Source organism: Lodderomyces elongisporus, chromosome 2, assembly GCF_030384665.1.
Source record: "Lodderomyces elongisporus chromosome 2, complete sequence".
Lineage (NCBI taxonomy): Eukaryota > Fungi > Ascomycota > Pichiomycetes > Serinales > Debaryomycetaceae > Lodderomyces > Lodderomyces elongisporus.
Window position 1 is genome coordinate 363,581 of NC_083674.1, and position 26,843 is coordinate 390,423.

The 26,843-nt window shown below is 38.4% G+C and overlaps 6 protein-coding genes and 1 non-coding gene across 7 annotated transcripts; 2 read left to right on the top strand and 5 right to left on the bottom strand. All coding sequences in view use genetic code 12, as the record gives it.

Moving 5' to 3' along the window:
- Positions 1-636: 636 nt before the first annotated feature.
- On the bottom strand, positions 637-1,197 carry PVL30_001428 (uncharacterized protein; the record flags this gene model as incomplete). The annotated part of the gene is made up of 1 exon (XM_001526582.2): positions 637-1,197. One exon carries the CDS (start codon positions 1,195-1,197, stop codon positions 637-639), a length of 561 nt encoding a protein of 186 aa, XP_001526632.2.
- A 443-nt stretch (positions 1,198-1,640) lies between these two features.
- Positions 1,641-2,885, bottom strand: GSF2 (glucose repression protein; the record flags this gene model as incomplete). The annotated part of the gene is made up of 1 exon (XM_001526583.2): positions 1,641-2,885. One exon carries the CDS (start codon positions 2,883-2,885, stop codon positions 1,641-1,643), a length of 1,245 nt encoding a protein of 414 aa, XP_001526633.2.
- Positions 2,886-7,384: 4,499 nt separating this feature from the next.
- Positions 7,385-9,055, top strand: EPD1 (the record flags this gene model as incomplete). Its single annotated transcript, XM_001526584.2, has 1 exon — positions 7,385-9,055. The coding sequence occupies one exon, from the start codon at positions 7,385-7,387 to the stop codon at positions 9,053-9,055; it is 1,671 nt and encodes a 556-aa protein (XP_001526634.1).
- Positions 9,056-9,408: 353 nt separating this feature from the next.
- Positions 9,409-11,532, bottom strand: BFA1 (mitotic check point protein bfa1; the record flags this gene model as incomplete). The annotated part of the gene is made up of 1 exon (XM_001526585.2): positions 9,409-11,532. The coding sequence occupies one exon, from the start codon at positions 11,530-11,532 to the stop codon at positions 9,409-9,411; it is 2,124 nt and encodes a 707-aa protein (XP_001526635.2).
- Positions 11,533-12,068: 536 nt separating this feature from the next.
- PVL30_001432 (uncharacterized protein) lies at positions 12,069-17,090 on the bottom strand (the record flags this gene model as incomplete). The annotated part of the gene is made up of 1 exon (XM_001526587.2): positions 12,069-17,090. One exon carries the CDS (start codon positions 17,088-17,090, stop codon positions 12,069-12,071), a length of 5,022 nt encoding a protein of 1,673 aa, XP_001526637.2.
- A 599-nt stretch (positions 17,091-17,689) lies between these two features.
- Positions 17,690-17,762, bottom strand: PVL30_001433. Its single transcript has one exon. It is a non-coding gene; the product is annotated as a tRNA-Thr (tRNA).
- A 1,871-nt stretch (positions 17,763-19,633) lies between these two features.
- Positions 19,634-21,394, top strand: PVL30_001434 (uncharacterized protein; the record flags this gene model as incomplete). The annotated part of the gene is made up of 1 exon (XM_061119230.1): positions 19,634-21,394. One exon carries the CDS (start codon positions 19,634-19,636, stop codon positions 21,392-21,394), a length of 1,761 nt encoding a protein of 586 aa, XP_060975213.1.
- Between the last annotated feature and the right edge of the window lie 5,449 nt (positions 21,395-26,843).

Sequence of the window (26,843 nt, forward strand, 5' to 3'; positions counted from 1 at the left end):
TTCATTGCAGTGGTTGCATATACGCTAGAATCAATAAACCTTTAACTCAACATTCCTTTCCTATTACCCCCTATCTTTCTCCTTCTTTTTTTTTTTTGCTCCAGGCCCCTCTTCCTCCCCGCCTTCAACACTATCCGCCCTTCCCCCCCCCCCCCCCAATATTAGTATTAAATTTTATTAAATAATATTTATATATAGTGAATGTTTGGTGTATTATTTGTACTTGTATTCCTTATCTTCTTCTTACTCCCTTTTGCGTATTTTGTTATATAGGAGATAGGGGTAAAGAAAAAAAACCATAAAACATTTTTATTACCAGATTCCCGCTTCACCTCAACTCGTGAATTTCACATTAACAACAACAACACCACCACAAGGTAGAAATTAAAACCATAATATTGCTGGACCCTAGAGTTAAAGCTATGCCATTTACAACATCATTTGACGACAACTTCTTTACAAAATAAACACCAATATTCTAATAATTAACCAAGTGCTATTGTCAAGATAAAAGAAAAAGAAATAAGAGAGAAATAAAAAAAAAAAAAAACGAACAGAAAAGAAAAGAATATTGTCTTGAAGCATATCCTACATCATAATGGTAATCACTCGTCACGTTACAACACTGCTATTCCACTAAATCAGTCTAAACTCATTACACAATACTTCCAAGAACTGAATACGTCGGTGGTCGATGATCCAACACTCTCGTTCATTACTCTTGTCCTTTATTTCCTCCTGTATCTCTTGCTCTTGCTCTTGCTCTTGCTCTTGCTCTTCCTTTTCCTTTTCCTTATCTTTTACCTTTAATTTCTTGAAAAACTCAACAATTTTATAACTCAACACATCACTATCCCCACTACTACCATCAATCATTCCAGACAAGCCTTCAACAATCACCACTTGGGACAAGTTTATTCGTAATAACTGGTTGAGATCAGTCACATACTCATAATTGATCAAGTCGTATAGCGATATCGTAGAAGCATTTGTTGTTGTTGTTGTTGTTGTTGTTGCTGCTGTTGGTGCTGTTGGTGCTGCTGTTGCTGCTGTTGGTGTAGTGGAAGAAATTAGAGAGAGAAGATTCTCTGGTGACGATGTAGTGATATATGTTACCAACTGTTGTGTTTTATGACAGGACTCAAGAATTTGCAAGAGCGCCGGGCTATAGTCATTAGTAATCCAGTATCTTATCATCAACAAATGCAGGTAAATATCGAGTAATCATACAACGGTTTTACTCGATAGATGTATCACGTAAAAAGGATTGAATTTGTATTTTTTTTATTCTCTTTCTCTTCCTCTCTTTCTCTTTCTCTTTCTCTTTCTCTCTTTCTCTTCCTCTCTTTCTCTTCCTCTCTTTCTCTCTCCAATAATATACCAAGACCATAGGGTAATTCAAACTAGCCAATAATTGAAACCTCTCAATTTACTAATTATATATATTAATACTTTAATCTCAGTCTATATCCTTCTTGGTCCCTAATTCTAATAAATTCTAACAAATTCTAAATTCTAACTCTAACTTTAATTCAAACTTTAACATTAAATACTCACAATTCTAACAAGATTTAATCCTCCTCCAATGCCATTATCATACTTAATTATTATATCATTTTTTTTTCCTCAACAGCGCCATCTTACTCTTCAACAACTTCAATCTTTTCTCTTGGGGGCAATGGAGTCAATGGTTTTTCTTCTTCACCATTACTATTATTAGATTCATCCTTCACCTGTGATTTTCTAGCCTCGACAACTTGTTTGATTCTTCTATCGCTAATCAACAATCCATACCTTCTGAATTGCTTAATCAATTCAGCCAACTCTTTACCCTCCTTCCCATCGGAGTTGGCAGCAAAAACATAGCCCAACTCAGCAAACCATTCATAACTCAACTGAAGCTTGAAATTAGCAGCATTGGTCTCTGCTTCATTAACAATTTCCTTCATTGTTTTCTTCATGTTGTTCTTGACCAATGGCGTGTTGTATCCTTCACCAGCTTGCAATTGTACACCAAGATGTCTAAGAATATTGAACAATCCTGCTTGGTGGGCCTGAATCATTCCGCCATGTTCTTGAATCTTAAACTCTCTGTAATAGTCTCTATATTCTTCAATTGTGGCTTTCCTGGTTCCCGTCCAGCCCAATTCTACCAATTGCTCCTTTGTTGGTTTTGGTGCAACGCTTCCAGGCATTCTAAATAATCTTATTGGGTTGAATGCACCAGTATAAAGGAATCCAAACAAAAAACCAACCTTGATCAAGTGGAATGCAAAAAAGATGCACTGCAAAACGATGCTCACGTCATCCTCAATGTCTTGTAACAAAAGCTTGGCAACGTTGGAGTAACCAAATTTAATGGCTGCAACACTTAGAAGCTTGGTGATTTGATTGGTTAAACAGATACCGGGAGTAGGTGAGATAAAATCTGGCAAGTCTGTATAGAGCCAAGTCAACAATAGAGCTACTGTCGAGTAGAATGCAAAGTCGTTAAATTGCCATTCGGGAAGGATCAATTGTCCTGGCCATACATGGCTATTGATTAATTCGTCGCCAGGGATAACGGAACTTTTAGTCTTGCCTGCTTCTTCATCGAATAAGAAATTACCATCTTCAGTTAAATAACCTGGAGAAGTTGATTTGCGGAACCCAATAGGTTGTGGGTGATAGAATAAACTAGGACGCAATGCAATTGGTAAAGTTTCAAAAATCTTGTACAAGTCATTAAACCTAGTGGTTGTCGTTATTTGGAAACAATAGTCTTTTTCTTGATCATCGTTGAAACGGATGTAGATGTCGAGAAATGCAGTATCTTCATCTGCAACATTATCCTCCATCTCGTGAAGTTTCTCTTTAACTTCCTCGATCTTAGCGTCACTAGTCATCTTTACTTTGTTCTGTTCTGTTCTGTTCTATTTTCTTTTCTTTTTTTTGTCTTTATTAAAAAAAAGGAAACAAAGTACAAAGGAAAGAAAGACTGTATTGTATAAATAAATAAATGAAAAGGGAAAAGTAATTGAAATGGATGGAGATGATGTTGAAAAAAAAAATATATATTAATTGTGTGGTTTTATTTTTTTTTTTTCTTCTCCAACACTCCGACTTCCCCACCGCTGGAGAAATATTTTATTAGTTATAAAATTAAATAAAAATATTCAAAGCTTAAAAGACAAAGAGAGGGGAAGAGAGAGAGAGAGAGAGGGAAGGAGAGAGCAATTAAATGAAATAAAATTAAATTAAAATTAAAATAAAATGTGTGTGTCAAATATGTAGAAGGATAGACAGTCAAATAAAATTGTGACACAATATTGCATGGAGTGCGAAATGGTGACGATTGAATGTGCAATAGTATGAGACAAACTGTTTGTGGTGAGTAATGGGGCGAGGAGGAGTGGAGGGGGTAGGTCTAAATGGCACGAACAAGCAAAGTAACGGCGAGAGTTGGTGCGAGTTCTTTCGAGTTGGTGCGAGCTCCGTTGTATTATACTCAATTACTTCCATTTGCTTATCTCCTCGTTTATAGTTTTTTTAAAAATAGTACTACCGCTTATAAAAATTACAATACTTGTAAAATTTATCAACAAAGATATGTTTAAATATAGCTAGAAAGTCAATGATGGAATTGTTGGAATTGTTGTTGTTGTTGTTGTTGTTGTTTTGACAGTGTTAACAATGAATAGTTTGTATCATTGACTCAATTTCCCCCTTCTTTCTCTCTTTGTTCCTGTTTTTTTAAACTACGAATAGTGATTGGGGCAGTTATAACTCAATTGAGTGAAGTTCATATTTTGTTACCTTCAAATTTAGTGCCAATTTGCAACCAAATGGTTTGATTGAAGGAAAAGAAGCAACAACAAAAAAAAAAAATTGTTAGTACACCAACAACAATATATAGACTTATAGTTCATTACCAAAACTCATAATGCTATAAATCATTTATGTCAATATGTATTTGTCAAGGAGATGAGCTTTTCACTGGTAGGAAAATATATTCTATAATCCACTACCTGATATCAATGCATTTACATAGTTAGGAACCATCTAGTTTGTCAAACTTTTGGTTGGTTGCGCCTCTTATATCTAAATACATTAACAATTTGTTTATTTTGTTTTATAAAGCATTTGCAAGATTTCTACAAACGCATCTTGTGATGATGGAAGGTATGCTCAAGAGACAAGAAAGTAATAGTAGAATTAATGATGTAAGAAAATTTGATCTATAAAGCGTTTTCCACTCATTCTGTCCTCTCTTTTCCTCATCCCTCACCATCCTCACCCTTCATCTTACTGAGTCTGTCGGCAACTAGCCGAATGCCTAGTCGGGTATGTAATTGTCGTGTGACTAGGTTCCGAAGTAACCCGTTTACCCATCCGTGTCCTGCAATAATGACGACGAAGAAGTAAGCAAAGTAGGGCTAAAAGTATCAAGAAAATAAGGAAATAAAGATGAAAAGATGAAGAGATGAATAAAAAAGCCTCGTCTCCTTCTACACTCTAACCACCTTCTCTTTATTGATAAATTGATGATTGTGCGCGTTTTAATTCTTTTGCATGTGCGTGTATGTGTTTATTTATTTTATTTTTTTCCGCGTCACTTCTAAGGTAATGATATCATAATATAGACGAAAGGGAAGTACAGAAAACGGATATGAAAATGAGATTATAGGTTTCAAAATTATTTGGAAAGTGTGCCTGCCGAAGAAAAAAGGAAAAAGAGAAGGCGGATGGTGGTGGGGGGGGGGGGGGGGGGAAGGGTTAAGTGTTAAATGAAGTGACAAGACATGACATTATATGGTCTTCTTGAAACATGTCTGTGTGCCTTACCTTTAATGTATGTAATTTAAATCTAGATTTGGGTTAAAATTGAGGTAACAAGTGGCAGGGGACAAGAGAAAGAAAGAGATAAAGAACAAAAAAAAAAATAGAAAAGGAGGTCTCTTGGTTATATCAAGTATTTTATCTCTACGAATGCTATTAATGTATCTGTCTCAAGCCGTGTTTATTTGTATGCTTCTGTGAGTCTCTTCTTCTTTTGTTGTTGTTGTAACATACTCTACAGTTTACTGTATATAAATGACAGATGACGTTTGACCCTTGAAATTAAAAGTAAGAAAACACAGACTTATACACGAAATACAAAAATAGGATGGTACATGGCTTATAAGTAAGTTAGAAGATTATGGCAAAAGCACTGAAGAGGACAGGAAGAAGTTGTTAGTAAAGTAGATCCAGTTGATTGGTTCAATAAAATGGAAAAAAAATGAAAAAAAAAAAAACACACACAAATAAATTTTTGTTAGTGGTCTATATCAAGCAACATAGGAATTGAAAGGACACAGCCCCCAATGTTTAAAGAATCGGACCGTGGTCGTGTACTTGGGCTGTAAATATCTGTCTCTTTCTCTTTCTCTATACTGCACATGGTAGCATATAACATTATGTTTGTGTAACAGATCAGAAATAAATGAAACATCCAAAAGCGGTAATAATAGTAATAACAACAACAACAACAACAGCAGTTCAATAATAGGAGGAGCAATTTGGTTGACAGTTTTTTATTTTTTTCTGATTTCTAATTCTTGTTTTGCCTGTTTATTCAAAGGTTGTTTTTTTTGTTAATAAGTCCTTACTATTCTCTTTCCATCAATAAAACAATTTTGTTTCTGGTGCTTCTAAGCCAAATCATCGGTTAATTAAACAAATTTCATTCTTTTTGTTCCGACGTTTCCAGAGCTGAGTGAGAAAACCTCGACGATCAAAAAAAATAAAATTATTTTTTGATTTATTTTATTTTTTATTTTATTTTTTTTATTTACTTTTTACTTTTTACTTTTTACTTTTTACTTTTTGCTTGCTGGCTCAACGAGAGTAGGCTGATTGCAAAGTTATTTCCAGTGAAAAATACCACAACGAATAACATCAAACCATAAGCAAGAGGAAAAGAAGCAAATATATTGCGTAGTGGGGTTTGTCAAAACCTCAGTATGGGTACTTATACTAGTAGCATACATCTTGTGGTAATTAGTTTTGCCTCGTTATTCATCTAACTTTCTCTCAAGTTTGTATTTTTATTTTTGGTTCTTTAGTATGTCTAATTATAGCTCTGGCTAAAAAGGCGCGAAAGAGTCGATTGGTTTTCCCGGGCTTAGATAAATCCTGGCTTCTTAATTAAACCAGTGTGCTAAAGCTACTTGCTAAAACTACTTGCTAAAGCTACTTGCTAGGTACTACCTTATATACTACAAGTTTCATGAAAACATGGCCCATGCCCGTTGGTCGAGGGTTGGTGGTCGTAAGAAAAGTGTCAGTTTGATTGCTCGCTAGTAGTTAAGGTGCTTAATGCAAAGGCTAAGTAAATGCTAAAGGCATAGGAACTGCACATTAAACAGTAAACAGAGAGCTATTGTTTATTATTGATACAAATAATTTCGTGTACTATATTGTTTGTCTTCTTCTTCTTCTTTGTTTCTTCTTGCTTCGTGCAACTATTCACTATCTCCCTCCCTTTCAGAAAATAAAAAATAAATAAATAAAAATAAAAAATATAAAAAATTTCCAAACCACGACCCACACGTAAAATGCACCTCATGATATATTTCTCTGTTTCACGCATGCACCGCACTTTATTCTCTTTACAATTTATTTTTTTAAGTAAAAAACTTTCTCTCTCTCTCTCTCTCTGCCATTTGTCAACACACGATGAAATTTTTTTATTTTTTTTAATTTTTAATTTTTTTTTTTCTCAATTGAGGCAGTGTCGGCTTTTATTTCCACTAGAGTTGATCCAGGCGTAGTAGTAGTAGTAGTAGTAGTAGTAGTAGTAGTTGTTGTTGTTTACCCACACACACACAGACACTTGTTGATATATAAATCACCACATTCTCTTCATCCTAAATTCCCACTGGTAGATTTTCAAAAAAAGAGAGAGAAAACCTTTTTCTAGTTTTTTTTCTTCTTTTCCTTTCTTCAATTGATTTATTTTTTCTTTTGGTATTTCACTTAGTTGATACATACTTTGTTAAAGAAATCATTTCCATATTTCCAGTTTTAAGTGAAACACAACCATCCACTCCAACTAGTACAACTCGCTTATCAACCTCACCTCCACCCCCCCCTCAAGAAAAAGTATAAAGAGTCTCACTACAAGACCCTATATATATATATAAAAAGTATATAAAACATATATTGTTTTTTTTTTCTTGTCTGACACATTCGTTTCTGTTCAAATCCAACCAACCAAGAAAATTTTTTATTTTTCAACAACAGCAAAAGAGATTATTCTTCCAAAAAAAAAAATATCGAATTATTATTTTCTTTATTTTTTTTTTCTTTTTTTTTTCTTTAGTGTGTTGTTATTTTTAACTTGGCCTCCTACACAATTAGTATGTTGTTCAAATCATTGATTCCATCTGCCTTATTGGCAGTCTCCAGTTTGCTCACTTCGGCTAAAGCTGAGGATTTGCCAGCAATCGAAGTTGTTGGAAACAAATTCTACTACTCCAACAATGGTTCCCAATTCTACATCAAGGGTATTGCTTACCAACAAAACACAGTCAACTCAAGTGATTCCTTTGTCGACCCCTTGGCAGACGCCAAGACTTGTAAGAGAGATATCCCATACTTGCAAGCCGTTGACACCAACGTCATTAGAGTCTATGCTTTAGACGTTGAACAAGACCACACCGAATGTATGGAAGCCTTGGCCGATGCTGGTATCTACGTTATCGCTGACTTGTCCCAACCAGACGAATCCATCAATAGAAAATCACCCGAATGGACCTTGGACTTGTTCCAAAGATACACCGATGTCGTTGACAAGTTTGCAAACTACACCAACGTCTTGGGTTTCTTTGCCGGTAACGAAGTCACCAACGACGAAACAAACACCGACGCTTCTGCTTACGTCAAGGCCGCCATCAGAGACACAAAGGCATACATCAAGGCAAAGAACTACAGATCCATCCCAGTTGGTTACTCCTCAAACGACGACTCAACCATTAGAGTTGCTTTGGCCGACTACTTTGCTTGCGGTGACCAAGACGAAAGAGCAGACTTTTTCGGTATCAACATGTACGAATGGTGTGGCTCATCCTCTTACAAATCATCAGGTTACCAAACTGCTACTGACGACTATGAGAAGTTGGGAATCCCAATCTTCTTTTCCGAATACGGTTGTAACGAAGTCCAGCCAAGAAAATTCCAAGAAGTTGGTACCTTGTTTGGCAGCGACATGACCGACGTCTGGTCAGGTGGTATCGTGTACATGTACTTTGAAGAAGAAAACAACTATGGTTTGGTGACCATCGACTCCAACGGTGATGTCTCCACTTTGGCTGATTACAACTACTACAAGTCAGAAATCCAAAGCATTAGCCCATCTTCTGCCACCATCAACACTGAAACATCAACCGGAGTCTCATCAGCTACCTCATGTCCTACTGCTACAGACGTTTGGTCAGCTTCAACTGACTTGCCACCAACCCCAGACAAGGACATCTGTGACTGTATGCAAGCCTCATTGAAGTGTGTTGTTAAGGACTCAGTCGACACCGATGACTACTCAGACATGTACGACTATGTCTGCTCCAAGGTTGACTGTAGTGGTATCTCAACCAACGGTACCACCGGTAAATACGGTGCATACTCACCATGTTCAGACAAGGAGAAGTTGTCCTTTGTCTTGAACTTGTACTACTTGGACCAAGATGAAAACAGCTCAGCTTGTAACTTTGGTGGTTCAGGTACTACTCAAAGTGCCTCAACTGCTTCATCATGTTCCGCTTACTTGAGCTCTGCCGGTGTATCTGGTTTGGGATCTCTTTCAGGATCAGTCAGAACTGATACTTCAAAGGCCACCGACAGCGCCGACAGCGGCTCTTCAGGTTCTGGTTCTTCAGGTTCTGGTTCATCTTCCTCATCAGGAAGCTCTGACTCAACCTCCAGCTCCAGCTCTGACAAGAAATCTGCTGCTTCAACCATCAGCTTATCTGTCTTGACCAAGACCGGTGTTGTTGCTCTTTCCGTTGTCCTCGGTTTCGGAATGATCATGATCTAAACAAGTTTACTTTTTGGCTTTGACTTGATCATCTTTATAAATATAGAATTGAGAAAGGATTAAAAAACAAGAAAATAAGTCATTCTTGTATCCTGTATTTTTTTTTTTGGTAGTAAGAGAAATAGAAAATAAATTATATTTTGTACGTTTTAGACAATTTGAAGTAAGTAAAAAGTGGCTGAAGAGTTGGGGTATCCATTAATAGTACATATTTCTTTATATAATTTGCGTTTGTATTTGTGGGTGGTGGAGAAATGAGGACTGAGGAGTGAAGACTGAGGAGTGGAGGGTTAAGGGCGGATGGTGAAATAGTGAATACCTATTCCTTTAAAGCACATGCAAATATTTACGGCCTATTCTTCAGTCACCATCTTTCTAATTTCCCAGTAATAATCTCGTTTCATTTCATTGGTGCCAATGAACCAATGATTGATCTTTCGATCAATCTTTTGTTCTTCTTTGTTAAACTTCTCAATCTGTTTCTTGCTAAGTTTAAACTCTCTTCTATCGTCAACATCATTCAGCAATGATGACAAGGACTCGGCCGCTGGATCATGGGATGCGGCAGTCGCAGTAGAAGAGGTCCGTTGCGTGAACTGACTCAAACCACGCCTAGATACCGGAGGTTGTTGCAAATTATGTAATGAAATATGTTGCGGATGAGGTGGCTGCTGCAGCTGGTTCTGATTCTGGTTCTGATTCTGGTTCTGTTTCTGTTTCTGTTTCTGTTTCTTTTCTTGTTGAGTATGATGGTGTGGTGGTAGCAGTAGTACTGTTGGTTGTTGATTATTATATTGGTGTATTGTTTCAACATAATCACCTTCTTCCTCTGCATCCAACTCCGCCACCTCCTTCTCCTGCTCGTCGTCCTCGTCCTCGTCGTCATTATCGTTATCATCATCCTCGACATTATCGTCGCCATCATCAATATCATCAAAGTTCAACTCCTCCTCGTCGTCCAAATTCACCCATCTCAAATTAATTTCGTCAAAAAGCATATTTCCTTGTCTTTTTTGTGCTAGCCCCGTGCCGTGGTATTTATTTCTGGGTTCAATATCTCTGTATGTGATCAATGAGGGTTTCTTTTCAAAGCGGAGCAAATCAACTTCATTACCTTCCCAAACACTCTTTTGTTTGTTAAACCTCATGGTTTGGTTCTTCTGCGGGGTAGGTATATCGGCATTTGTCACTGAATTATTGTTCAAATATCTTACTTGTCCCATCCTTTTCGACATTTGACCATGCTGCCCGGGATGATGGTAGTGGTGGTGGTGATGGTGGTGGTGTTGACGAGACAGTTTGGATGGCAGCTTTGTTTCCTTGTATTGATCTAGAATTTGGTTTTTATTACGAACATTATTGACCAATGACAGAGGCTTGTTATAAAATGAAGGTATTCGATCCAATTTTTTAATCACTTTGCTATTGTGATTGAACTTGGGCTGTTCCAATTGCTCAAACTCTTCTAGATCTTCGTCAATCTTCTCATGAAGATCCATTGTAGACTTGAACTTCTTGATAGTAGCAACATTGTTTCTCGCTAAAGATGGCATTGACAGCTTGTTCAGCAATTTTCTCAATCCATGAGCCATATCACGACTACCAGCGTTGTTATACAGGGATTGGTGAGTAATTGGCACTCTGATCCTCCTTGATGATAATGATGATGATGATGGTGGTGGTGGTATGGCAATCTTTTGTATGCTTTCCTCAAAATCATCGTCAAACCCATCTTCAAATTGATCAAGATCATCTCGTGTATACTCATAATTTATTGTTCTTTCATTCTCCAACTGATCCAAAAGAGAAAGATTCTCATTTGTTAATCGTTGTGGATCCTTAAGCTTTAGTGTTTGGTTGGGACTGTTGTTATTTTTAAGCAAAAATCTATTACTATTGTAATTGTTTTTCTTCATTTCACTCAATTTCATCAACTCTTGTTGTTCCCTTTCAGCCTCTTTTTGCTGCGCCACTTTCCTGGCAATCAAACGTTGATTCATTTGTTGGTAAATACTTTGATTTTGGCTTTGGCTATCGTTCTTGGTACTGAAACAATCATCCCATCCTTCAAAATCATCCTGTGAGAACTCAGAGGTAATATCGGTATCGTTTTCTTCGCTGTATTCGCTCAATGTATCTCTCGTGACTCGTTTACCGCTCGACTTTGTAGACTTTGTTGATTTGTTTGACTTTGTAGGCGATGAAGTGCCAGGCGATTCTTCATTCTTCGGAGTGAGCTGAAACAGCGGCAGATTATGTGTATTCAACCTTAGTTGATCAACTCGAAGAGTATCGACTCCATCCTCATCTACATGTGGGGATAAAGATGCCGATGCTAATCTCATTTTGCTTGTCGTTTTGCTTGGACTTCTCGGCAGAAAATCGACATGCTCAACATCGCCGAATAACTCATCTTCCTGACTATCTGCATATCGTTTTAGGAGATCGGCTTTCGAAGTCCTTGTCTTCACAACCATTCTCGTTTATATATTAATTCTTGCAAGATGACTGATTACACAAATTGTATGAACTAGTTGAGAAGTTTGTATGTGTGTATGTATGTATGTTTCTAAATATGTTTGTATATGTGTTTCTAAATATGTTTCTAAGTATATAGCAATATCGTTGTTCTGATCTACGTGGAGAGGTATGAGCAAGAAAGTGATTTGTGAGCGAATTTGTGCAAACGAGAACTAAATCTTGATCAAAACAAACAAACAAAACAGATAATACACACTCAAATACACAAACCGACATCTTTCATTTAACATTTAACATTCAACATTTTCGAGCAAACTGTCAAACACAAAAAAAGTTACAAAATTGAAAAGTGTTTTAAACTACATACAACCTCTACATACCATCTAACAATATCTAACTGCAAACACCGCCAAAACTTCATTTCCCTCTATTTTCCTCCTATCCTCTCGTCTCCTCCTCCTCTTCATGATTCTTTTGTTTTTTTTTTACACACACGTTCAAGCATATGCACATTTCTTGCTAAATTTCTAGTTCAAATGTCGATACTTCCAAATAGTTGCTTTTGTAACTGTGACAATTGGTGACGAAATATTGGTGGTACAACCAATATTGAAACACAAATTGCTAAAACAATAATAAACAAGGCAAAATACTTTGCTACTCTCCAATTCCTTCTCCTCGTTTGAGAGCGATTAAGTATTGGTCTTGTCAATTGACGGCTTGGTTTCAACCAAAACAACATGCTTGTATGCAATGTGTCAATATATGGTACCAACAATACTGGAAACAATGCAAATAGCAAAAAATGGCCAAGCAAGAAATCAAAAGTAAACTTATTTAATTCCAAGTTTTTGATAATCAACTCTCGTGCATTTTGAGTAATTACACCGAAACCTAACCCACTCTTGTACCATTTGCCAGACCACCATGCATTATTGGTCACATCCTCCAGTCTTTCCCTCGACACAAATATAACTAGTATGAAACTTGTAATCACTCTATGGAATTGGAAGATAACCAATAACCCTGAAATCAAATGAACAAAGCTCCAATTTTCCATGAAAAATAGCAATTCAATATTCAAAATATTGAATAAAATCGACAAGAAATGAGCTGTAGCTGCAAAAAAAGCAGGTGTTTTTTGAACACAAATACCAATTACTGGAGCAATCGTTAACGACATGACCCATATCATTGCCAAAACTGCAGTATTCACGAGGTATGGAATAATAATCACAATGGCTAATTTAAACAAGGGATTAGCTAGTTCCAATGTTACTAAGCTCTGGTCTGCATGAAGGTACAAAAATGGAATGAGGTAAAATGCCAACGCAACTGACGGTGCAAAAACCTCGCCAAACAACAAGTTTAACGCTGTTGATGTTCTTCCTTGATTATAACCGTCATATTTTTCCCCGGTAAGACGTAAACGACTAGACTTTGTAAAATTTATCCACGACAGCCTTTTTGCCTTGGAGTTCCCTCTTGATAACCATCTTATAAAGTCTCGGTAATCAACGAAGAAATCAATGAAATTGAACTGATGGGGATTAAACAAGAACGGAGCCAAACAAAGGGACACAATTGTTATAACAAACCAGAGAATTGCCTCCCTTTTGATAGACATCATTCCAAATATCACCACCAACAAAATTTCGCCACCATAATAGATTGATAAATTCGCATATCGCGTATACAACTGAGCAAATGATACCCTCGAAATAGCAAAGCCTCTTCCAGTGGCAATATACTTGGCCTCTCCATATACCAAATTATCACGTAGTGCTTTGGAGTATACTTGACAAATGAACACTTCAAAGAACGGTGATAATGAAACAATATGTAACATGGTCCTATAAATGGCCTTGATAATGCCCTTTTCAATCAACTCTTGAATAATCAATGGCAAAAAGGAGATGAAAAAGCATACAAAGACGGAAAGAACAAACCTGTCTATCCAATTAAGAACAGAAGCCAAATCGTGACACTCTATGTTGTCTGTTGGTGACTTTGTTATTTGTTCGCAATATTGAATATTGATGTAATTCAATGCACCTAAATTGGCTATTAAGAGCATAAATATCTTGACTGATAACATAATGGAAAGGTTATTTATGTGGAATCCAGGGTGGGCGTAATAAAATGAAAGAAACCTATCGATGGGTAACTTGGATCCCAAGTAAAAATACTCTCTAGAGAGTAGCTGCTCTCCCATACCAGTACCAATCTTTCTTGTAAAATTTACAATTGATTGAAACCCCAAATCTCGTCCTTTACCGCATTGGTAATAATCACAATGCTTGATTCGGCCACCTCGACAAGTTGCAGTAATACCTGCATAGATATCCTCGTTCAAGTGTAACCCCTTTTGCGCCTTGGATATGCCCCCTCTAGTGGTCATAAATATACCATTTAAAAAATCAGGATGGCCATAGTGTAGTTTAGATCCAATCTCAGCCATGGTTCGAGCAAACAAAGTTCCAAATGTCTGTTCTTTCCCAGCTGCAATATCGCCTAGTATGCCAACATTTTGAGAAAAGATGAATTCCCTTGCTCCAACAATTGCCACTGGTGGTGTTGGTGCTGGTGCTGGTGCTGGTGCTGGTGTTGGTGTTGGTGCTGGTGCTGGTGCTGGTGCTGGTTGTGTTTTTTCAATTCTTGTTGATTCATTTTTGGTAGGGACAACTACGCTATAAGCGTTAGTTGTACCTTCGAAACCATCAACAACTCCATCATTACCGCAAGGAATATATGGATACATATGGGAAATGTCAATGTCCATCTCTTCAAATTCGGCAAGCAAGGATTTGACTTTGAGGCATTCTTCAATATAGTTATCTTGATTTGCATCTATTACTTGAATGTATTCTCCTCGGTAAAAAATGAGAGCATTGTTTTGGTTATCCAGCTTACCGTCACCCAAGATTGGGTTACCTGACAATTTAATCCTGTACTTTTTAATGTATTCGCCGTTGAGATCTCTATGAGATACATCCAACAATGTTGAATAGTAAGTATCGTTTTCCACTTCTAAAGTTGCTACGTGTATCTTTGGGTATGCCCTGAATAATGCATCGGCATCTTCTGCAACTTCAGGTGTAAAGTTTTGGAAATTTTGCATTGCAACTAGCAAATGAAATTTCCGATCGACAAAATCTTGCAACTCTTCTTCAATGAACAAGTCACTATTTATGTCAAACCCAACATTTTCGCTTCGATATAAAATCTTCAATGCTGCTTCGTAGTTCATGAAGCCCGACACAGTGCGGTACAAAGTTTGACATCTCAATGCGGCCCATATTCGAGTTCTCAAGATGTTCTCCATACTAGAGTCTTTAAAGCCAATGCAATAATAAGGCAAGTCTTCATACGTTTCCGAAAGTTCTGAAGTTTCGGGAAATTTTCCCATATCTTGCAAAGAGTCCAATTTGTGCACCATTTTACTATCTTGAACAAATGATTCCCATTCTTTGGCATGTAGTTGCTTAAGGTATTCCAAAAGTGATAATTTGGAATAATTTTGTTCTTTAATCAAATCCTTGAGTGAAATTAAAATCTTTTCCGAGTAATGAGGAACCAATACTGTGAATGATGGGATGGCAACAACAGGAAAAGGTTCTGGAAGAGGGCTGGATAATGACTGGGCAAAAAAAGTAATCCTTCTTTCCCACTCTTCGTCTATCTTGATGAACGTGTGCAATTTAAATGTATTGTCATCCTCATTAACAAAAAACATTGGAGGTTTAATGGCTTCGCTATTGTACTCTTTTTGATATATTAGTTTGCCAACTTGCTCGACTGAGAGCATATGTTCACGGAACATTGAAATAATGATACTATTCCAAATTTGAGCCATAACCAAAACCAAATTCATTGGTTCTCCGTGGTATATCTTGGTCAAGATTCTATCGGGTAATCTTGCAAAAATGTTTCTCCATGGCGTAAATATCGAAACACCTAGCGAAAACGACAAGGCAACTGAAAAAATGCAATTGCAAAGGACATACCAAAGGTAAGTATCCAAAAAGAACAAAATCAAGTCGGTTAGGTAAAACAACAACAAGGTAATCTTTGGTTGTAATGGGCATAAAAAGTGTTTGTCATTGCAACTGACTTTGATGGTAGACAAAATTTGGATTGGATCCTTTAACGATAAGATCAAAAAAAAGTATGATTCTGAGTATTTTGCTGCAAAAACGGTTATCCACAAAAAGATTGAGAATAGTCGACTTCTTAATTTCAAAGTTGGGAACGACAGCGCAAAGACTGAATCAAAGCTACCAGGTGGCACCACTGCAAGGTAGGCAAATGTCAAGATGGAGATGGTGAACATGACTCCAGCGAAAACATCGCCATTATGCGAGTATTCGTCCCATTTCAAAAACACTAGGTTGTAAACTATTGGTAAGGCATTAATCACCAATAACGCAATACAAACAATGATTCTTTTCCAGTTTTTGGACTTGATGAACAAATACTCCGAGATGGCTGCGAAAAGAGAAATCAACGCGGCAATACCGCCACCAGCAGATACAATGGCTAATCTAATGTGCAAAAACGGTGCTTTGTCAATAGTGAAATTAGGAGTGTATAGTGATGGTGAGTTAAAAGACATGAAAAACCAAAACACAGAAACATGTACAATCCAAATACGGTTGAAATTGGTCAAGACATGGATCCAGGTGCGTCGTTCCTTATAAGTTTTTGATAATGATTTTTTCCAATTGATATTGGGTAATTCACTATAGCGCAACTCTTTTTTTGTATCGTATAGCCTTGTTGTGTTGTAGAGTTTCAACTTGAGTAATCCCTGAGGGCTCCAAAAATGCTGATTTACGTCGTCGTAGCCAATGGTGTTTGAGTGGTCGATTTCTTTTCTGCACCAAACACCACCACCACTGCCAGCTGCACCACCACCAATAACCAAATGATATTGTTGATCGCGTAAATAGTTGTATATAGGGGTGATTATTTTATCAAGAAAATGGCCCTTTTCAAAAACAGGTCCTTGGTAGTCTAGGGCACATTGGTAAATAAAGCAGATACATTCGGGCATAAACCTTATATTATTAGCTTCACCCCATATTAACAAATACAATGCAATTTGGTAAACAAGATCCTCTTCTGTACAATTACAAAACTTTAACAACCACACATTGTCGTTGCTTTTCATTGCCCCCTTCTTCTCTGTATTTTTAATCTTAGTCTTATTCTTCTTCTTCTTCTCCCTCTCCTTATTCTTGTTTGACTTTGTCCATTCAGCTTGCGTGTCTTGATCAAAAAAGTATTGGGTTGTCATATACCAAGTCTTGAAATTTGCATTCAATCCACCAATGTAATCTATGTGTAGTGACTGCAATGCAGATGTTCCGCACATCCTGCTTGACCGTGAGTCCAATTGTGTCATGAACAAATCGTATACATTGAGTACGTTATCGTCTTGAAATCCAAACTTTTGACCCAAAGCTTCAAAAATGGCGAGTATTCGTTCAGGAGTGATATTACCGTCATTTTCTTCACACCACGCCTGGTACTGGTTTTCTTTGAAACTCATTATATTCTATATAGAAGGAAAAGAAGAAAAAAAATACAAAAGTATTGAAGCAAATGAGGTTTCGTAGTAGCCTTTAAAGAATAGTTGAGAAACGTAAAGAAAACAGTAATTGGAATAAGACCAAATTCACATCCTTTTAATGTTGAACATTTCTTAAAAAAAAAAAAAAAAAAAAAGGAAAATTTGCCTCAACTTTCCATTTAAGTCCATCAGTACATGTTCAAATCTAAAAAGACGATTGTCAAATCTAGTGTTCAAATTAACGAATAACAAAAAAAAAAAAAAAGAACAGAAAAAGGAAAGCAAAGCAAAGAAAAGGAAAGGAAAGGAAAATGAAGGAAATGAAATGGTAGGGGAGGGATACAAAAAAAAAAAGTAAAGGAAAAATAAAGTAACAAGAATTTGAAAGGAGATGTATGTATATATTTTTCAAAAGAAGGAACAATAATGGTTACTGAAAGATCCATATTTTTTTGACAAAAATTAAAAATTAAAAATTAAGAATTGATTGTATTTCTTGATTGTGATGGCTGCAAAAATTTAAAGAAATTAAAAGCACTCGAATTTGAAAAAAAATAAAAAGTTAACATAATTAATAATGCTCTCAGCAGGATTCGAACCTACGATCTCCTCATTACTAGTGAGGTGCCTTACCAACTTGGCCATAAGAGCTTTTTATATTTCAAAAATGCTATTAGTAAATACATATTAATCATTTACACTATTACTATTATGTCATCATTCCAATTTTGTAATTTTCGTTTATAAATAAAACAAACTTTAAAGAAATCTGTCACAGTGCGACACACATTGGACGCTCTGTGCCCTCGTTTCCGCTAAGTGAATATTTGGAGAATATTGCACGACATAGGAAACTTGAAACTTCAAACAAGATGAGTTTATATAAATAGGAACGAGAAGTGGTAAAATTAACTTATCACTATTATATAGAAATATCGGTAAAATATAGATTTTATACGGTCAACTACATTGAACACAAATCACTAGGTGAACGTGCAGAGTGTATACTCTCACGATTCTCCTTACTAGTGACTTTGTATGAGACAATTTACTCTCTTAACTTATGAGCATTGAGACCTTTATAGGTGCGATCATTGACAATTACACTTAGTTGGAATATAGCCTATCAAGTCACGAACTCAAACCGCTGGTATCGGTGAGCTACCAGCTCAAACCGATGCTCAGCAGTCGTACACTTGTTACTTGTGACAGTGCTATGCGACAGAATGGCGACCAGAGTGAGGACCTCAAATCCTTGCAAATCATGTTGTTTGAATGATTTGATATGGTTACCTAATATTTCAAGTAATTGATACATTGGTTGAGGCTACTGTTAAGCAGTATTGTCGACCAGGATATTGAATGATCATGACATTTCAATACCTTGGCATTTCAACATTTGGTCAATATCATTTATGAGAAGGACCTGTGGAAGAGTAAATCTCCTATCCACGAATTAATAGCTTCACTATTGTGAACTACAGTTTAAAGGAGGAGCTACTCCTCATTGGAGAACTATGCGAGTTTAGTCCAATGGAACATAATGCATCGTAGTCATCGGGACGTATCCGAGACTACACCAGAAAATATCAAATAGCGTATACTGTCAACACTTTATGATGGAATATTCACCCATCAGTTGACAAAGGGCGAAGGTTGTAGACGTTAGACAGAGTGCAACTATAGACCGAATAGAGTCGTGTCTGCTGACTTGGCTATAGTTTGAAGGCTGTACGTGTGATAGGCATGGCGTTGAAACGAGTACCGAAGATTGCACGGGTATAGGTGGCTACCCTCAATTGGTGCAAAGATCGAGGAAAGTATTTTTAGGATAATGACCACATCCCTAATTTGGGTTTATATCATTTTTTTAAAAAAGACTTATTACATTCTAGAAGGTAAATAAGCACCGTTAAAGCAGCGTTTAAGAAATCATCATTACTGTCTACGGACTCATCTGAGTATGATGGTAGCAGACTAAACAAACTACACGGGTTATCGGTGAGGTAGAATTACACCAGATAAAAACGGCGGAGATGGTAACTACCGAGGGAAAGACTAAATTGCATCTCGCAAGAAAGACTATATAGCATCTTGAGAGAAAGACAGAATTGCATCCCGAAAGAAGCAACCAATTATTATTATGAAACTACAGTGTTTCAATAGGTCGTTCAATCATCACTTTATTAGAGATACTGACTTAGCGCCTGCTATATAGGAGGAGTCAAATCCGAGGCACTCATTTATTGTCGACAAAATTTTTAAGATGAGGCCAGGATACACGACTATGCGCTGGTGAAAAATTTTCACCCTACTCAACAAAAATTGTTGTCCACGACCTCTTACTCGCGTGACGAGAACTATAAGTATTCCCGAGATTGATTGAACGAAACCCTTGATAATTTGGAACAAAGGGTTTATCTACCATAAAAACATTTCACCAAAAAGTTTAACACCAAGTATATCACATATTACATTCAAGCAAAATATTATTCCAAAAACTTGAAAAACTTCTACTACAAATGTCATCTTCAACAAAAGATTCTAAGACCTCTAATCCTACTCCAAGGAGTATCAACCCTGGTCCAAGTAAACCAGACCTTGCTGGTGTCGACTCATCTTCAATTTCCGGGCAGTCTATTTCTACCTCGGGAAGAGCCGATATGAGCGAAGGTGAAGATGAATCTCCTGGTTTGAAAAGGACAGAAGCTCCTCAAATAAATCAGGTTGAGATTAACGAGATCTTAGACTTGAAATCTGAGATGATGATGATGCAAGAGCAGATGAAACAAATGACTGCTATGTTTAAAGCCGCTATGATTCAAACAGTCCCGCAACTTAGCACTCCTGTACCAGCTAGGAACGATGAGGCTAACAAGGCCCAGATTTCGGATGATAACAACAGCATAACCCTGCCAACTGACGTGCAAATGAAAGTTCATCCGGAAGAACACACATTTTCACCAGGACGTAACTTCCCTACCTCGAGGCCACACTCACTCGCTTCACCCTTGACTCACCAATCCCGTCAAAGTGGTACTCCTAGTGCTTATGGATCTGATAGATCTGTTGCATCTTACGATGGTATCCTTTACCATGGAGAAGTAGTCCATAGCGGATTCTGGGTTGAAGGCCATGAAGAAGCTTGTCAAATCATAAACGAGGCAAGACAGAGGTACCCTCATGGGGAAGACGTCAGGGTAATTCCATACATTCGAGTCCCAGACATAGCTGTCGAAAAGGCATTCATGGCGTACTACGACAAACTCCTTGCCAAACAAGGGAGAACTCAAAATGACAATATGGCACTCGGTCAGTATGACATTGCAAAACGTGTCCCTTTGAAGTTCTCCGATGAGGAAGGTTTCATGTTCTGGTTAAAGTCGGTTTTGTGGCACAAACACACCTACGGTGTTCCTGATAAGCTCATCATTAATGAGTTAAGGAACGGAGCTAATTTGACGAAGTCAGAGTCGTTGAAGGACATGATTGAGATGTCATGTAAGAGTGAGGGCCCCTTTGAACAACCGGTGGTTGATTACTTACCTATCTTGGGCAATGGGGGCACTCCTCCAGAAACGAACCAAGTTACTGATGTTATGACTGCTATCCATGATGCTTTGAAAAAGAAACATAATCCTAGAGTGAAAATGACCATTATTGGTATTGCTGTCAAAAAGTATTTGAGGATCACCAATACATCTCACCTAGCACAGGAAACATGGATCTCAATCTTTAAGACCCTTTTCGAAAGGATGGGTAGTGTCATGGATCAAATAATCATGTATATGACCCCGGAAGTTAAAATCGAAAAGCCGGGAAGGACTGGACCAATAGTCACGTTTGAAGATGCGTCGATCATAAAGATTGGCCTTGGACTCCTCAAGAATAAACCTAACGATAAAATCATTCAAGGTGTCAAATCATACGATTTGACATTTGAGAGGATCTGGGATGCTGTTAATGCAACATTTCAAACGAGGATGCATCTTATCTCAGATGACGAAGAAAAAGATGCCGGTACTACACTGGTGTCTAAAGGTGACAAATCACAAAAGACTACTAAATGTAATTTTTGTGGAAAGTACAGACACACTGTTGATAGTTGCCACTTATTGGTGACTGCTTTGGATGAAAAGTTGGTAAAGAAAGTCGATGGGAAGTATTACTTAGCAAACGGTGAACCGTTGGTCATGGATTTCTATAAGTGTCCCCTTTTAAAACACCTGAGCTTGAAATCTCTAAGTTCTAATGCGAGGCATCGCACGCCCCCAACAAAGTAAGTCCAAGGCAGCACAAGTTATGGAGGTAGAGGTTATTCCTAAGAGTACAGTCACTAGTAACTCTAGAGAAAATACCCACCACGAACGATTACCGACAGAAGTGATGCAATCTAATTCTCATATAATGTCTGATTCAATAGATGAAGTGATTAAACCCGGACCCATCATGATTGATGACGTCCCGGTTTACTTGGTGCACGCAGCCAATGCTCAATCTGCTAAGAAGGTAGTGAAGGATTGGACTGCGAAGAAAGCCCATCTCCCTAGCTCGCGAAAAGATGCTCACAATAAGTTGAAGGCTGATAAGGTGAAACAGCAACTCAATGCAGCAGTTAGACAACGGCAGGAGATGGAGAGAGTGGAGCGTGAAAGCGCACCTAGCCCTGTAACAGAGCAATCTATGCAGGAGTCCCGACGGGAATTAGACACTGAGTCCCCGCCGATCGGAGAGCAGTCTCCACCCTATGACTCACATTTACCATTCCTGGAACTCCAGTTTCCAGATGAAAACATAGACGTAGACCCAGACTACGAGTATGAAGAACCTAGCTCGGCTGGTATTCGGTTCGAACCCTCCGCACTGACAATGGATAGGGAATTAGAAAACCTAGCCATGGAGGACACCGTAGATCCTGATGAAGAGTTAAAGTTATTCCTATCCGAAGGAAAAGGAATTGAACAGACTTCTACGCCACCGGAGAATGGAAACATGATGAGTCACCCTCAAGAAGAAGTGCCTAAGGTGAAATCTGACGTTGTTGTTAATGAACCACTTAATGAGGAACAGGCAAATGCTACCGCTGATGATGGAGTTGACTCCCCAGTGGCTGACGATTCAATTAAACTCTTTAGTGTCGAAGACATCTTGAGAGAGAATCAGCTAGATGAGCTTGCCAAATTAAGTGCAACGTCCGACCAACCACACCACCTTGCTGACGATTCCACTGATCCACAGCGGAAAAGTCAGCGCCGAGTACGTACTAGTAAATTGACCATACTAGACAAACAGGCTGCATTCAAAGATGTCATGAAACATAACTTCTTCGTGTTTATGGATCTTTCGAAGTATTTGGGAATGCACGATGATGCTCGAGCCATGATGAGAGAAAGTACTAAAGCTATGTTGGTTGACAGAGATGTTTTGCAGAAAGCCCTTAAGGATGGTATTGCCAAGTTCAAGAAGAAACCAGTTGTTACTGAAGTAAATCTGACGACCACTTCGACAGGCTACCACCAACCAGGGGTCACTCAAGAACTACTCTGTTTCCCCGCATCCATACATGGCCGTAGGATAGAAATGAAATACGACACCGCGGCCCAGTTGAGTTTGATCAACCCGCAAACACTAAAAGGGTTACCAATTAAGCCTTTTCCCTTGAGCCAGCCAGTATTTGTTCAAGGTGTTAATAATGACACCAAAGCAATTACTCAGGGAGTGTTTTTAGATGTTACTGTCCATTTCATCTCCTTACCTGCAATCCTCTATTTGCACGAGCAAATTCCTGTTGGTCAGGTACTACTCGGGTTGCCATTCCAAGATGCGCACAAACTCTCCATTGGGTTTACTGATGATGGTGATAAACGAGAGTTACGTTTCCGCGCGAATGGCAACATTCATAAATTCCCTATTCGTTACGATGGGGATTCTAACTACCACATCGATTCATTTCCAACTGTCCAAGTGAGTCAAACCGTCGTCATTCCTCCCCTTTCAGAGATGCTTCGACCTGCATTTACCGGGTCTAGGGCGAGCGAAGATGATATTCGGTATTTCGTGGACCAATGTGCTGAGGTGTCTGATGTCTTCTACATTAAAGGTGGAGACCCTGGCAGACTTAAGCCTGAAATACACCCTCCCGTTCGTATCAACTTGCGAGATCCGAATGTTCACTGGCGGATGAAATCGATCCCATTAGGATCTAAACGTACCGCTGCAGTAGAGATTCTCCAAGAAATGATACGACAGGGGCAATTGGTCTATAGTGATGCGACTTATCGGAACCCATGGTTTCTCATAAGTAAGAAGGATGGAAGGCATCGATTGTTGATTGACCTTCGGGAACTCAACAAAAATGTGGAGTTGGAAGGGGGTCACCCACTCTCCGTGGATGATCTCACTACAGAGATTAGTGGTTGTTGGTTTATAAGTACTATTGATGTGCAGAATGCGTATTTTCAAATACCATTGGATGCTGCTACTAGCGATGTTACCAGTTTTAACAGCCCGTTAGGTTTGTTGAAGTATGCTGTCCTTCCTCAAGGATATATCAATTCAGTAAGTGAGTTTAGTTCTATCTTACAAAAGATTTTGAGCCCAGTTGCGAAGGATGTGATGTGTTTTATTGACGACATTGCCATCGTGGGTCCCAAAGTAGATGAACTTACCGACTCACTGGTTCGAGAACACCTAGATAAGATTGTCGAAGTGTTCCGTCTTCTAACCAATGCTGGCTTGAAGATTAACCCTGCGAAGTTAAAGATCGCTGTACCTGAATGTGATTTTCTTGGATACCATATTTCACCTGCAGGGAAAACGTTAATTAGGGGTCAAGTGGATGCATTATTGAATTACCCACTCCCTAACACGGTCAAACAGCTAGAAAGTTTCCTTGGCTTGGTCAATTATTACCGACAGTTGATTGTAGGGCATGCTGAGTTGACTGCTCCCCTCTACAACTTAGCCAATCAAGCAAGGAAGGAACCCAAGCATCAGATTCATTGGGATCCTACAACTAAGCGGTTTTTCCACCAAATCATCACAGTACTAACCAACCAACCGATTCTCCAACCCCTTAATTTTAAGGACCTCATTACTGTCCACACTGATGCTTCGACAGACTCTTGGGGTGGTGTGTTGCAAAACACCAATGCGGCTGGAGAATCGAAACTAGTCCTGTGCTATTCTGGAAAGTTCCATGGTTCTGAAAAGAACTATACTATTTACGAAAAGGAACTTTTCAGTATTTATAAGACGTTTGATGCAATCCATCCACTCTTGTTTGGATTTACTGGGGTCATTCATTTGTACTGTGACAACAAAGCTCTTGTCCTTGTGATGAATAAACCACTCGATAATTCACACTTTGTAAATCGGGTTTACAAATGGTTGAACTTCATCAGGACCTTCAACTATCAGATCCATCACATTGATGGACTGAAAAACATCATTGCCGATGCTCTTAGCCGATGCCACACGTCTACTCCGCAGACTGATCATTATGAGGTCAGAGAAGCTATTGCCGAGTTTAGGGCGAAGTTGGATCCTAAAGTACTAGCAGAAGTTAATGTTGTTACCATTGAAGCTGAGCCTAATAACAGTTATAAGAAGATCCCACTTCAAGCGCTTAGAAAGTACCTTGAGGCACGTACCATTCCCGTTTCGCACAACGCACCTGCTGACGCCAGACGTTTCATCAACCGCGCACTAGAGTTCTATTTACATGATGGAATCCTTTACAAGTTAGGTCGGACCGGTTCATACACTCGACGCGTCGTTTATGAGAACAATCAGGTTGAACACATATTCAATCTTGCTCATAGAGATCGTGGTCACCCAGGAGTTGAGACTACGTTCAATCTAATAAATACTGGATTCTACATTCCGAACCTCTATCGCAGACTTGCCGACTATATCAAACGGTGTGTTTATTGTCAAAAGGACCAACCTGCAACTAGGCAGCGGGATCCATTGTACTTGAACTACCCGGCTGGTATGTTTCATACAATCGTCTGTGACTGCGTTAAGCTCCGTGACGCTACTGTTGTCGTTGCACGTGACGAATTTCTGGGATGGCCCGAAGCTCAGGTTTTACCAAAGGTTACTGCAGAGGCAGTAGCCGACTTTATTTATTCAAACTTTATTGCTCGTGTAGGAACCTTTAGTGTTTTGAAAACCGACAATGGTCGTGAATTTCACAATGAGGTCCTCCAGCAATTGCTCTCAAATTATGGCATTTCTCCATCTTATTCTGTACCGTACCATCCGCAGGGGAATGGGATGATCGAAGCGTCGCACAAACGACTTATCAGATTCATCAAACTGGTTCCAGAGAATAAGAATTTGAGCAAAGTTTTGAATGCTGCATTGTGGGTGGATCGTACTACGGTTCGTAAACGTACGGGATTCACACCACAATACTTGGTTTTTGGATTTGAAGGTAATAATCTGCTCCAATCATTGATGCAAACACCATCTGATATACAACAATACACGGAGGACGAACTATTCAAGTTCCGCGTTGGTCAGTTTTATTTCCGTAAACAACAGGAAGACTCTGCTAAGGAAACTCAACGCCGCGATCGGGATCATCAGAAGGAAGTTTTTGACAAACGTTATGACACTAATGTACCGATCAAGAAAGGAGACTTAGTCTTAGTTTACGATGCTGCTACCAACAAGATGGGCTTGAATTGGTCGGGTCCTTTCGTTGTCCGGAAGGTGCTGTCGAGGATTTACTATCTTAGTAACCTCCAAGGCATTCCCATGAAACGTCAGTATACTAGGGAGATGTTGAAACCGTTTGTTGCCGCTCCGCTTAGTACTACAAAATGATTTTCTACTTTGCAGGGGGGGAGGCCACAACGGTTATCATCAATTTGTACAGTTATTTTACCTCAAATCAATTTTTTCCGAAATGCAATGAAAATAAGGCCGTATCGCTCATTCAGACTCTGAAGGGGGGGAGGATGTCACAGTGCGACACACATTGGACGCTCTGTGCCCTCGTTTCCGCTAAGTGAATATTTGGAGAATATTGCACGACATAGGAAACTTGAAACTTCAAACAAGATGAGTTTATATAAATAGGAACGAGAAGTGGTAAAATTAACTTATCACTATTATATAGAAATATCGGTAAAATATAGATTTTATACGGTCAACTACATTGAACACAAATCACTAGGTGAACGTGCAGAGTGTATACTCTCACGATTCTCCTTACTAGTGACTTTGTATGAGACAATTTACTCTCTTAACTTATGAGCATTGAGACCTTTATAGGTGCGATCATTGACAATTACACTTAGTTGGAATATAGCCTATCAAGTCACGAACTCAAACCGCTGGTATCGGTGAGCTACCAGCTCAAACCGATGCTCAGCAGTCGTACACTTGTTACTTGTGACAGTGCTATGCGACAAAATCTTAACATTAAGTTACGCCCGATTTTTTTTTTTTTTGCAAGTTTTTTTTTACAATTTTTTTTTTTACAATGTTTTTCCTTTTGCATTTTTGAAATGTTTTAAGATTTACCATGTAACATAGATCTGGGTGGGGGTGAAGGGAAGAGGAGGAGGCAACAACTTCTATCATGTTCAATTGCAAGTTTGAATTATACAATATTTAGTGTGGTTAGAAATTAGCTAAGCTCAGATGTGTGCGGCGCACTAACTATTTTTTTTTTTGACTTGTTTTGACTTGTTTTGACTTGTTCCGTTTTTAAGCATG